General features: G+C 37.8%; 2 protein-coding genes across 2 annotated transcripts; one reads left to right on the forward strand and one right to left on the reverse strand.

Moving 5' to 3' along the window:
* Positions 1–4948: 4948 nt before the first annotated feature.
* Positions 4949–7141, forward strand: FOBCDRAFT_249220 (uncharacterized protein; the record flags this gene model as incomplete). Its single annotated transcript, XM_031177858.2, has 1 exon — positions 4949–7141. The coding sequence occupies one exon, from the start codon at positions 4949–4951 to the stop codon at positions 7139–7141; it is 2193 nt and encodes a 730-aa protein (XP_031048991.2).
* A 3495-nt stretch (positions 7142–10636) lies between these two features.
* On the reverse strand, positions 10637–11570 carry FOBCDRAFT_129037 (uncharacterized protein; the record flags this gene model as incomplete). Its single annotated transcript, XM_059607847.1, has 3 exons — positions 10637–10704; positions 10757–10989; positions 11044–11570. Coding segments are annotated over 3 exons (828 nt in total), but the record flags the coding sequence as incomplete, so codon positions are not given.
* Positions 11571–13387: the final 1817 nt, after the last annotated feature.

Here is a 13387-nt window from a genome sequence, read left to right on the forward strand (position 1 = left end):
CTCTAGGACCTGACTTTTGCTGTCTATTATTATATGCCTAAAGATTCCTGATAAAACTTTCTAGGGGTTTAATTTCGTGAATGTTTTCTCGCCTATGATATTAAATTCCTCTTGAATATGGGATATTAGACTCTAATATTGGTAGGCAAGACTCTAGATGAGAGCTCGAGGAACAGCTGTAGTAGTATTCTGGTGACTTTCTGTGGCTTAGCAGAATTAATAAGAGATAGGGGTTGGTATTAGCTTATCAAGATGATCTATAATGCCATAAAGGAGTATTATCTTTCCTTTCCTAGGGTCCCCCTTGATTTAGAGCAGTCTGCAATCATGGCCTTGGCGCCAGGCCTTAAATTATTTAGTATAGAAAACCTAGGAATAGCAATCTGGTAGAAGTCTGCCTTTTGTTTCCTTAATCCTAGTCGTATCGTGGATGATTGCTTGTGTAGAGACCCTTAAGACCGGCTTTTTAGTTTTTGTCTTTGTAGAGCTCCGGTAGCTGCTATGCCTAGGGGTCCCGAGTAGACTCCATGTTTTGGAAACCGTGGCAGACGGGAAATCCCCCCAAGAACTCTCTCACATATGCCACGGCGGTTGCTGCAGTATATTTTTGCCATTTTTTCGTCTTATAGGAATCCGAGTAGTCGCAAATGCCTCGAACTGAAAGTCATCGGCCAACATTCATCAACCCCGCGACTTCCATTTCAAAACAAATAACATCTAACTCATCGGAAAGCCTGTCTCGTGTTATACTGTCCTCAATAATTTGGTTGCCGGAAGCTATTGCACCATAGTGTATAACAGGGCTATTCAAAGCGCGTAGCCCTCGTTGTACAAGCTGTGACTGATCACAGTTTGCACAGTCAGGTGTTGAAGACTCATGCCGGTATGTGGCCCCGAATAAGTAATCTGCTGAAGTTAGTTATTTATAGCCCGAGAGTTTCTCAGAATCCTCTTGTACAGTGCACAAGATCTGGCGAGGCTTTTAACCATGCTTTGATTATGAGTTAGGCATAACTGTGCCAATAGAGTCATAGACCGCCCTACTTAAGAATTATTAGTAGAAACATATTATATTTCCTATTTTTAATTAATTACTATCTAGTATCTTTACATTATATTTTCCCTAATAAAAATATATTATATTTCTTATATTATATTAATAAACTTAGAGAATATAAAATATAAAATATATTATATATAACATAGTTAATAAGCAAGTAACCCAGTTAGGCAAGTAACCTAAAAATCCCTTACCTTATATCTAAACTATCTAATTAATTAATTCTTAACCACCTAGTATATCACGGTCTTTAAATAAAGCTAGAATCCTCTTTGCCTTTTAGGCCCTTTAAAATAATCTAAAACTAAGTATATAATAGGCAGTAACTATATATAAGGTATATTACTATATATTATAATGCTATAATAATAGTATATAAGTATAATATAATTCTATCCCGAATTCTTAGAAACTATCTAATTTAAAGGAATATATTATAATTTAATTTATTTTTAACCTAGATTTATAAGGATTCCCCTTATAACTGCATTTTATAAAAGAAATAGCTAATTCCTTACTTATAGATTATAATAAATTACCTATTAATAAGTACTAGGCTTATAACTTTATTAAATAATAACTAAAGCTAAAAATATATATCTTTTAAATATATAATTACTAGAGAGCTAAATATAAAGATCTAATTATTATTTATAATTAGTTTAGGCTTATATAAAATATAATTATAAAGTATAATATCTAATTAGATATAATATCTAAAACTTTAATAAGACTAGCTTTATAATAGGCCTTATAATAATTAGAATTATAATTATAGGCTTAGAAAGGTAAGAAAGACTAAAATTAGTATAGCCTAGAAATTAAGAATAAATTATAGTAATTTAGGTAATTAATATAAAAGGCTAAGTAATTATACTATTTATTATTAGTTTAGGCTAATATTACCTTACTAATTAATACTAAGAAAGTAACCTCTTACCTAACTAAGTTATTATAATAAGTTAAAATAAGTAAATAAATAATAAGCTAGGTCTTAAGTAGCTAAAGTACTTTAATTAATTTATAACTAATAAATTAACTAATCCTTATTATCTCTTAATCCTTAATAATTATAAAAGCTATTACTTAGCTAATTTTAAGAGATATTATTAGAAGTATAAGATTATTATACTTTATATACCTACTTATATATCTTACTTACTTTAGCCTCTTAATATTAGGTACTTTATAATACTAAAAAAGGCTTATAATTAAGAAATAAAGTATTTAATTAGATACTTTATAACTTATATTTCTAAGATTAAGTTCTTTCTAGCCTTTTATATTACTTTTAAGGTTACTTTTATAAAAAGTAATATCTAGGGGGGATTTAAAGGAATTAGAATTACTCCTCTTAACCTAAAAGCTATAATCTTAAAGCTTAATATATAGCTATAAACTTTAACTCCTCCTAAGGAGGTTAGCTAACCTTTAACCCCTTAGGCTTTAAGGACCCTAAATATAATATAAGAAATTAAATCTTAATTTAAATATATTACTAGATAAATTAGAAGATATTATAATAGCTCTCTAAAGTTAATTCTTAATACCCTTAACTATCTTTCTAAGGAGGCTAAGGCAGTTATATATAAGGTAGCCTTATTAGTAGCTAAGAATAAAGAACTTTAATAAGTAAATAAGATACTAAGCCAATACTAGAGGGCAAAAAGGATAAGACTATAAAAAGGAGGGATAATAATAATATAAAAAGTATCTTAAGTAATTAATTAGATAGATATTAATATATAGGTAGTAGCCGAATTATTAAGAAGTAGTAATTAAAGAAGGTTAGTTAAATTAGGAGTTAGGTATTATAGTATCTGCAGTAAGACTAGGTATAATATAAGGACCTATTAGGAAAATATTTAGGCCTTAGGAGAAGAGTATAATAAGTAGTTTTAATTAATTAGATAGGTTATAGTAATCTTATTATTTATATAATAAAATTAATAGGGATTTTTAGGTTACTTACTTAACTAGGTTACTTACTTATTAACTATATTATTTATTTAATAATAATAAGTTTAAGTAATTAAGAGAGGTTTTAAAATAGTTAACTAGTAATATTATAAGAATAATAATATAATAAAGATATAAATAACTTAAATAAAATATTATATTACTTAGTAATTAATAAATTCTTTTTAATATAAATTAAAAAAAGTATTAATATAATATAATATAATTAATAATTTTAATTTAAAATAATTAATAAGCTTTTATTTATATTTTAATAAAAAAAAATATAAATATAAAGTTTAATCTTAAGATTATAATAAAATATTTAAATTTATTAAAAAGTTATTTATTTAATAAAATTATATATTTAATCTTATTATAACTTTTAATTTTAAATTTTAATAATTAATATAAATAATATATAAAAAATACCTAATTAAAATATAATATTTATTATTATATAAAAATATAATAATTATATTTATATTATTACTAACTTATTATAATTTAGTTAATAAATTATTTATTACTTTCTTAAAGCTTATAATTTAAGAGATTAATTATAATACTTATTCTATATAAATTATAAAGTATTTTAAAATTATAATTAAAGAAATATTTAATTAAATATTTTATTTATAACTCTTCTTTTTATTAGAATAAAAATGAAATAATTTATTTTTTAAATTATAATAAAAATATATTAATTATTAATATAGATAATAAGCAAACCAGATAGATAAGTAAACTAGATACTTTACTTTTTACCTTAAAGGTAGGTTTTAAAAAGCTTATAAAAGGCTTGACTTAAGCCTAAAATGGCTATAATTCTAAGAACTTGTATATAAGTACTAAAGTAAGTTATATTAAATTTTTAAGACTTTTAAGAAAAATCCTATATAGTTATAAACCATAAAGTCTATTTATACTATAAAATACATTATATTCCAAGGTTTTCTATATAAAATAAAATTATTAAAAGTCTTTAAAAAATACTTCTTTATATAATTAACTATATTATTTTAAAATATAATTTTTTTATATTTTTAATTATTTTATTTAGGTCCTAAAATACTATAGGGTAAGCTCCTTTTTACTATAAAGGATTTTATCCAATTTACTTATCTATCTGGATTACTTATTATCTATATTAATATAAAAAATTTTAAACTTTATATATTTTTTTCTTAAATAAATTAATCTTAATATTATTTTTAAAGAAGTATATTTAAACTTTAATACTGTAATTTATATAGTAACTTTTATAGTATTTAACTTAAAATATAACTTAAATTAAAATTCTTTTTATTAAAGTAATAATTTTATTGATATTATTATTTTATAGTATTTAAAAGCTAATATAAAATAAAGAATTTTATAATCTTTATTATTATTAACTTAGTAGGTATTAATAAAATATTCTTTATTATAGCTAGCTAAAGGAGACTTATAAGAATCTAAATTATAAATAATTAGGGTTATAATAGATTATATATCTTTATAACTTTAGTAAGATTATACTTTTTATTTTTTAGCTATAGAATTACTGGTATAAGTAATAGATAGGCAGTTAAAAACCAGAGTTAGATGTGTTATTTTCGCAGCAGGGTCCCTATAAAGGAACATTATGCATAAGTCACGTCACATTGGGGGCCGAAAACCCGCCCCCTCTTTCGTTCCCGGCCTTAAATTGCAAGTCTGATTTTTCTCCAGAGAAAGAAAATTCAAATGAACAAAATCACAGCTGGCGCTCCAATGTCGCAAATCAGGACCATCGCTACTCATATTCTTAACACATGGCCCAACCAAGAGCAATTGAGAATTCCCCACTATTAACCAACCGTCTGTTCTTGCGCTTTATCCCTCAAACTGACGCTTACATTCTGAGGCATAACCCTTTAGACCTGACTGATAAACCGCATAGACAAGATGAGGCGGGCAGCACCCGCGTCTTTCTCTGGGTCCTCCCAGGAATACCAGAGCATCAGTCTCACTCGCTTCGAAGAACAACCCAACATTGCCCCATCACCTGCCAGTACCACCATCGGTAGAGAGGGCTCATATTTGACGCCCCGGTCTGAAGTTGATTCTCCTTGTCTTAGCCCCAATTTGCACGACTCTTTTGCCTCGGGCGGCAGAGAACACAGCCAGGTGGACTTGCTAGCCGCTGACCGGGCACATAACTTGTCCACTGGACTGGGTGTCTACCAGCCCATTACACCAACGCAACCTCCCAAAGACCCTTCGTGGTTAAGGCTTGTGAAAAGTAAATGGTGCATGGTAGTATGCCTCGTTTTTGGGGCTGCAGCGGCCGTCGGCCATCATATTCTCTATGTTCACCTCCACAATCGCATAGCTACAAACCAGCAATGGTGGTTACGGCTAGGTCAATTTCTAGCCTTTACTGCAAAAGCCAGCTTTGTTGTTGCTGTACTAACAGCTTATGAGCAAGTAGCCTGGAGAGCTGTTAGCCAAAACAGCTACACAGTCCATGCTATCGACTCTCTGTTCGGCGCGACCCACAATATTTTTGAGCTCTTTAATAAAGAGGCGTGGAAGAAGTCATCCTTTGCTATGGTCCTTGCCATATACATTTGGCTATCACCTGCCGTAGTCATCTTCACTTCAGCAACACTAAACGTGGTGACTGACACAAGAGGCGAACATTCAAACTGCACATCTATCCGAACCCTCAACTTTAGCAATGACGCCAAGAAAAGCTGGGACGATGATAAAAGGGCTGTGAATGAGACCATGCGCGGGATCTCCATTTCGATGTTTAACGAGGTGATGGCAGACCGGGATTCCCCTTATCACTTCGATTACTGGCTCAAGGCTGCCCCACCGCTTGATTCCATTGCCTCCAGGGTCTTGTCTGGAGGGCAGCCAATTCAGAGAGACGAGGTGGCTACGGAGATATGTGGAAAAGGCTGGGACTGCTCTACGACCATTCACTTTTTAGGGCCTGGATACAAGTGCGAGCAGCTTGCCAAAGGTGCGAACTCGACAATGAGCAGCTTCAATGATTACGAAACGCCCTTCAATTTGACCGAGATGATACCTGCTGGAAACGCCAGTTTCTATAGCATTGCAAACTGGGGAGAATACAAAACGAACCAGATTACAGTGGACGAGAACAACAAACCGGTACAGAAGCCTCCGTTTCCGAAAAATCTGGGTGCTTTCAGAACAGAACCAGCTCTTTGGATGGGCTACGTCGAGGTGGATGACATAGATGCCCAGCATGCAAAGAACCGTAGCATGAAGGGGTGGGATCAAGATTATACGCCTGTTATTACTGTTTGTGAGCATTGGGAAACCAACTATACCGTCAATCTGAATTATACAGGTGGTCGCCAATCATACGAAGTCACTTATCGAGACTATATACAAAGAGTTATCAACACAACATACGTTAATGAGTCTGCCAGCGATGGAACTCTCGACCCAATACTTGCCGAACCTGTAGAGAACTATGTTTTCCCGAAGGACTGGCAATATTACCGCAAAATAGCAGCGTATCACTCCCTAGGCAAGAAGCTCCGCGATCTTCTCCAGGGATCGATTCAACTACCGGGACCTATCGCGCATTCAGCAATCACAACTTCCAAACTAGTGGCCCGTCCTGAGTCTTTACCAGTCCCCGACTTTGAGGGCGCAGTGCAAAAACTCTACGAGGATATGCTTATATCTCTTCTCTCGGACCCGTTACTTCTTGCTGTGGCATGGGCCTCCCACCCAAACGAGCTCTCAGGCAGGGGCCCTGGTGGGCCCAATACCAAATACCCATGTATTCGCATGCGCACAGGCAGTTACTTCTTCTACAATTGGAAGGTCCTTGTAGCGGTATATGCGGCGTCGTTTATTGTTGGAGTTGTGGGTGTGGCATATGGGCTTCTAGTTATGTGGCAGGATGGAGTGAAAGAGGTTCGCCAGATGACCTTCTCGGCAATTGCTAAAACGACGAAGGGGATAGATCTAGACCAGAACGGGGATGGAAGAAGCAGAATCCGTGCAGTAGAAGAGCGACCGGGGAGTGGTATTTTTGAGTTTAGAGTTGAGGATTACAATCGGTGGGATGGTCACAAGACGGCAGGCGTTAAGCAGAGGCTTAGCCCTTGAAAAGGGAATTTATAATTGTATAAATGCTATTGAATTTCCAAGAAAAGGCCTTAAATAACTCTAGTTATTACTGTGATCGTCTTTGTCTAGTTCTGAGGTTAAAAGGGGCTCAGCATGTGTTTTTTAGACATGTAGTTTACGTGGCCGTTGACGACTCATCTGAACGTCCACTGAAATCTGAACCCACTACCCATGACCTATAACCTATAACCTATGAGTGAATCATATGGATAGTGGAAGATATGCAACATTATTACTATCGAGAGGCTCTTTGTGCATCACGACAAGTCAGCTGAGTTTTGGCTCCCCTGAACTAGGAGGCTCATGATGGAGAAGGTGAACTGATTCAAGACTTAACCTCAACACTCTCTACTTTCAAGTCAAATCTCTTGTAACCAGTACGCATTACAAATTCGCTTTTTCGCATATTATTGTTCAACGTTTGTTCAAGTACCTTCTCTATTGTATTCTCACTCTCTACTTTTAGATAACGATTAGTAATTCTCCTGATGGCAAGATCATGGTCTACTGTGACTAGCTATCTTTAGTCGATAAGCCCAGCAATGGCATCCCATGGTTCTTCCTTACTAGGAAGATAATTGACTTCAAAAAGACAGACTTGGACCTCGGGTCCTATTTTCAGACCACCTGGGACCGGATCCTTTTTCGCGTAGTCAAAAGTTAGTGCTATTATGACTGGGTCTGAAGAAGTTTAGACTCTCTGAGTGAACTCCATAGTCGCATCCCTGTTCAATGTCCAGGGAGCTCCCCTTTTTTTCAGTAAGCTCTTTCCTGTTTTGCTAATTTACTATAACAATAACTAGTAGGGCGTTAAGAGTAGAAAGTGCAAAACCAAGTAGAAGTAAAGCAAGAACATGCTGGCATTATTTTATTTAGGGTGGACTACTTACCCTAATTGATATTGCCTTAGCTTATTAATAATAATTATAGCCGCCGCCAGTAGTACAGAAGTAAGCAACCATGCAAATCTTAAACAGTCCTTAGCGCTTACACGACTCTCCCTTCTCAGCTAAGCGTCCGAACCAGATCCACTCTTAGCTTAGTCGACACAGCAAGGGTTCATTTTGTCTTCCTGTTCGCTATATGACGAGTTCTTCAAGTTGAAGCTGACATTTTGTTGTGGAAGACTAAGGAACGCTACTCATATGTAGGCATGGAGGTCCTAATTGTAAGAGGATGTTGGATAAATGCGTTGCCGGGCCGCCGTGAGAATGACGGATCAGCTGTCTCGACCCACCACCACCTGACCGCTGATGTTCCCTTGGGGGCGGAGACAGGTTAGAGCGGATAAGGGGAAACGTGGCAAATTAACCTCGGCGCTTCTGCCAGCGTTGTTTTAAAGAGTGGGCCATTATAAAGGCATTGTGCCCTGCTAGGATAGAGAAGGATTTTATCTGTGTTATTTGCTAGTGCCAAATGTGCAATTTGGCACTAGTTGCCACAGAATTTCCCTACTGTATTTTCTATGGATATTCTCTTTAGCCTTGGCCTTATTCTCTTATGGCTTTGAACTATAAGCTTATAAATCACCTATCCAGACTCTAAACTATATCTAACTAATCCTAACTTATCCTTTCTTATTTTATTATACTTAAACCCTACTAGTAAAGATAATAATTATAGTTTTAATTCTAAGACTAATATAATATATATTATATCTACTTTTAATAACTATTACTCTAAAAAGGATTTTATAAAAAGACTGTAGCATGCTATGCCAAGGGCTACTAAGATATATTTAGCACCTAGGTATTAGTACCTAATAGGCAGCTTATTAATACCTGAGGATTATATAATATAACTTCTTTAAGGAATAGTATATATTAAGGGAGCGAGTTTAGGGACTGCTCTGAAAAGGGGTATTATAGTAAGAATTTGTTGTATTATAGTAATAGGTAAGTGTGGTCGGGTGTTTCTTTGAAATAAATCTAAGTAGAGCTAGATTTCCTTAATCAGCTCTCCTAAACTCTTTTAGGTGTCACCGACATTTGGATTTAAACAGGTGCCAAAGTGAGTTTAGTACTTATTCATCCGTTGACGAGTCCTCTACGACCACCACAGCAATGCATAAGACTTTAACTTCGATAACAGCCTCATCAACACACCTCGATGTTACTTCTGTTAATAGTGCTTCAACCTCGATAGCAGTCTTATCAACGGACCCCGGTGCTATTTCGACAAGCTCGTTAATAAGCTCCCTTAGCGTAGATGCTGAAGCTGGGATCGCAGTCGGATCTGTTATTGGCGGCATCGGGGCAATAGGCCTTCTCCCTTGGCTAATAATACGGAGGAAGAATAAAATATCTTTGCTACTAATGACAGATGGCGGTGAGGTGAAACACAATGATGAGCCGAGGTATGAGTTGCATGGGGAGACCGGTGCTAAATTGCCTGCTGGTTATAAAAATACAAGAGATAAAGAGACTAAATAATTAGGCTACGGGCTTTATGTCTCTGATAGCCTAGTCCACAAGCTCATTTATTACAGCGAGGTAGCTCACTTTAGTTTCACTTGAGCTCATTTTAATAGCTTCAGCTTCAACCTTTCTGTATTTCTATGTACTCTGGTCTCTCAGGGACGAGTTCAAACTTATCATGCATCCTGAAAGTATTCTTAAATATAAGTCAATAGGTAGTAGTAGGTCTATAATTTCCCAGAGTCTTAAAGAAGACAGAGCCAAGACTGATCTAGCTTCTCGAAGTATAGACAAGTTAGTACTCCCTGAATTATCCAGCCTTGTATTCGGCAGAGTTTGGGTCTGCATCACGACTAAGTGTCAAGAGATAGTGCATGCGAGGTCTAAAGTTCTCGAAGCCTGATATATTGTTTCCGCGATTCATCGAGGACACTGTTAAAGCCATCTCCCGTGTCAAGTTATAATCAAACAAAGGAGGAAAGAAAGTTTACATAAAGTAAGTCCATTCTATCTTATGCCATAATTGCCGCTAAAATAGGTAGTATATATAACACAGCTTTGTTAATCATATGATTATGCCCCTCTTCGTTTGGCGTAATCTCAATAGGTCCGGACGTAGTTGGTATGCCAGGGCCAGTAACAGTTTTAGTCTCCAAATTCGACACAGAAATAAAGCCCCCAGATTCTCTACCTCCACCAGTTTTACTACCCCCACTGGAGCGTGCAGTTTGTTTAGCAGCCTCTGTCTGGGTTACCTCCGCTGGGATAGTTGGTTCCTCCTCTGAGACGGTTGGTCTCTCTACTGGGATAGTTGATTTCTCTGATGGAATGGTTGGTTTCTCTACTGGGGCGGTTTGTTTCTCTGCTGGGGCGGTTTGCTTTTCCGATTGGGCGGTTTGTTTCTCCGCCGGCGCGGTTTGCTTTTCCGATTGGGCGGTTTGTTTCTCCGCCGGCGCGGTTTGTTTCTCTACTGGGGCGGTTTGCTTCTCCGCCGGTGCGGTTTGTTTCTCTGCTGGGGCGGTTTGCTTTTCCGATGGGGCGGTTTGCTTCTCTGCCTTTACAAGCGAGAGGCCACGAACTGTAAGAGCCACTGGGTTACTCCCAGACCTCTGGACCATTTTGATACTAGGTTGGTCCGAAATACTAGTCTTTTCACTCTTCACCTCTTGGAATTTACCGCCAGTAGTCTCAAGTTCTTTATCATAGATAGACTTCTCATCCAGAATCATCCGGAGACGAGAGCCAGTCATTTCGCGCTTGAAGAGAGACCTGTCTCGTGGCATGGACGTCCCATTAGACTCAACTCTGATTGATGCTAGCAGGTTGACGAGTTCCCCGGGCGTGATATTTGGTGGTAAACTTATGTTGAGACTGAAGGATGCCTCGCCGTTAGGTGGGGCTGTCAGCAGACTAGGGCAGATTTCAGTATATAGCAAATGTAAAGCAGCTGTTGGGTGGACATACATTGCTGGCTCACCGCCGATTAAGATAAACCTTGCGTTTGGACCCAGAACAGCGTCTTGGAGGTCTATTTCGCCTGCGGGGCTAGAAGTAGAAGTAGGCCTAATGGCTGTCCCCTGGTCCGTGATACCAGGTTGCGTGACATCAGGGCTACCAATGGTCTCACTGGCAGCCTTGGTTGGCTCCTGGGGACTTTCAGGGGGACTGGTACGGCCCTCGGTGATTTGGGGGGGTTCGTTCGTGGCCTGTATACTTGGTGTTTCGGATGCTGTAGACCCAGGGGGTATAGATTCAGGTGGCGTTGATTCTGAGGGTAGAGATTCTGGTAGCGTAGGGGCTGTTGGAGTAGGTTCTGTTAGTGTAGACTCAGGGGATGTAGACTCGGGTGGTATTGATTTTGGTGGTATAGATGTTGTTGGAGTAGGTTCTGATTCTGTTGGAGTTGTTCCAGTTCGAGTAGATCCTATTGGAGACTCGGGTGGTAGAGTGCTAGAGGGTATAGATTCTATTGACGTAGATTCAACTGGAGACTCTGTTGATGGTAATGTAGGTATTGTAGTGTCAGAGGGTGAAAGTATTGGAGTAGGTTCTGTTGAAGTAGGTTCTGCCGAAGTAGGTTCTGCCGAAGTAGGTTCTGTTGAAGTAGGTTCTGTTGAAGCAGGTTCTGTTGAAGCAGGTTCTGTTGAAGTAGGTTCTGCCGAAGCAGATTCTGTTGAAGCAGGTTCTGTTGAAGTAGGTTCTGCCGAAGCAGATTCTGTTGAAGCAGGTTCTGTTGAAGAAGGTTCTGCCGAAGTAGGTTCTGCCGAAGTAGGTTCTGTTGAAGTAGGTTCTGTTGAAGCAGGTTCTGCCGAAGTAGGTTCTGCCGAAGTAGGTTCTGTTGAAGCAGGTTCTGTTGAAGTAGGTTCTGCCGAAGTAGGTTCTGCCGAAGTAGGTTCTGTTGAAGCAGGTTCTGTTGAAGAAGGTTCTGCCGAAGTAGGTTCTGCCGAAGTAGGTTCTGTTGAAGTAGGTTCTGCCGAAGTGGGTTCTGTTGAAGCAGGTTCTGTTGAAGCAGGTTCTGTTGATGTAGGTTCTGCCGAAGTAGGTTCTGTTGAAGCAGGTTCTGTTGAAGAAGGTTCTGCCGAAGTAGGTTCTGCCGAAGTAGGTTCTGTTGATGTAGGTTCTGCCGAACTAGGTTCTGCCGAAGTAGGTTCTGTTAAAGTAGGTTCTGTTGAAGTAGGCTCTGTTGAAGCAGGCTTAGTTGGAGATTCGGGTTGTATAGTGTCAGATGGTAAAATTGTTGGAGTAGGCTCAGTGGCTGGAGACTTGGATTGTACAGATTCTGATAGTAAAGCTGGAGGAATAGTGTCTGATAATACAACATCAGAGGGTAAGACTGTTGGAACAGGTTCAGATACCGGAGTTGGGGTTACCTGGGCTTGCGCTTGTTTAACCAGTAGCCCGACGATTAGACCTTTTATCAGATACATAGTAGAGTATTCTGCTTCACACAGAAACCCATGTAGACGACTGGTTGAATAACTCAGAATGCCTCAAGAAAGTAATATCCTTATAATTTATAATAAAACATCCGTCTAGACCATATTGCGTCTATTCTTGGCAATTCTTTACATGTTTTGTATACCTCCGCTTCTAGACGGCAATTCCAGCAATTTAAGGCCTGGGGCTGAAAGATGGCAGCAGTAGTGGCGCAATGCATTTGTTGTATCAAATCTGACATGTAGTATATCCGTCGAATCCGATTTGGCCGATGAAAGGTTTGAGTTGTCGGAAAATGGTCTAGAGGCTTGGCTGGTGTACAGTACTGCCTGAAGTGTGTTTTCATTGTGTTATTTAGAGTTGATCATGGCTGAAACCCGAAGCGTATCGCGCGCCTTACCTTGCGTGAAGCCATGGCAGGTTCCGGCTTGTCGCCCTCGTTATGATGCTGCATAGGGTGATCATTGGCTAGATCGTTCACGTCGTGGCGTACGCTACTGGATGCTGTATCTTTACATTCTGGGAACTAGCCTCCAGGCTGACGTCTAGATCGCCGTGTCTAGACGGACGGTTTGGGTTCGCTCACAATTGAACGACAATACTCAAATCGTCACTTATTGTTAACCTTATCAGTTAATGCGGATCATCCTTCACACCCACTTCTATTGAAGGCGCCCGCGCTTGAATGCAATTGGCCTGCTTATGCTGCGAGAAAATATCACCTAAACTTAATATGTGGCGAAGCGTGGCATACCCCAGTTAGAGAAATGTTTGAGGCCTTTTGCCGTAGAGTAATAAATAGCTTATGGTTCACCAAAGACTTAAGTTTGGAAATACCGAGCGATCGAATCTAGCAACAATGAGCTGCTGG

The sequence above is a fragment of the Fusarium oxysporum genome, chromosome III, assembly GCF_013085055.1.
Source record: "Fusarium oxysporum Fo47 chromosome III, complete sequence".
Classification (NCBI taxonomy): domain Eukaryota; kingdom Fungi; phylum Ascomycota; class Sordariomycetes; order Hypocreales; family Nectriaceae; genus Fusarium; species Fusarium oxysporum.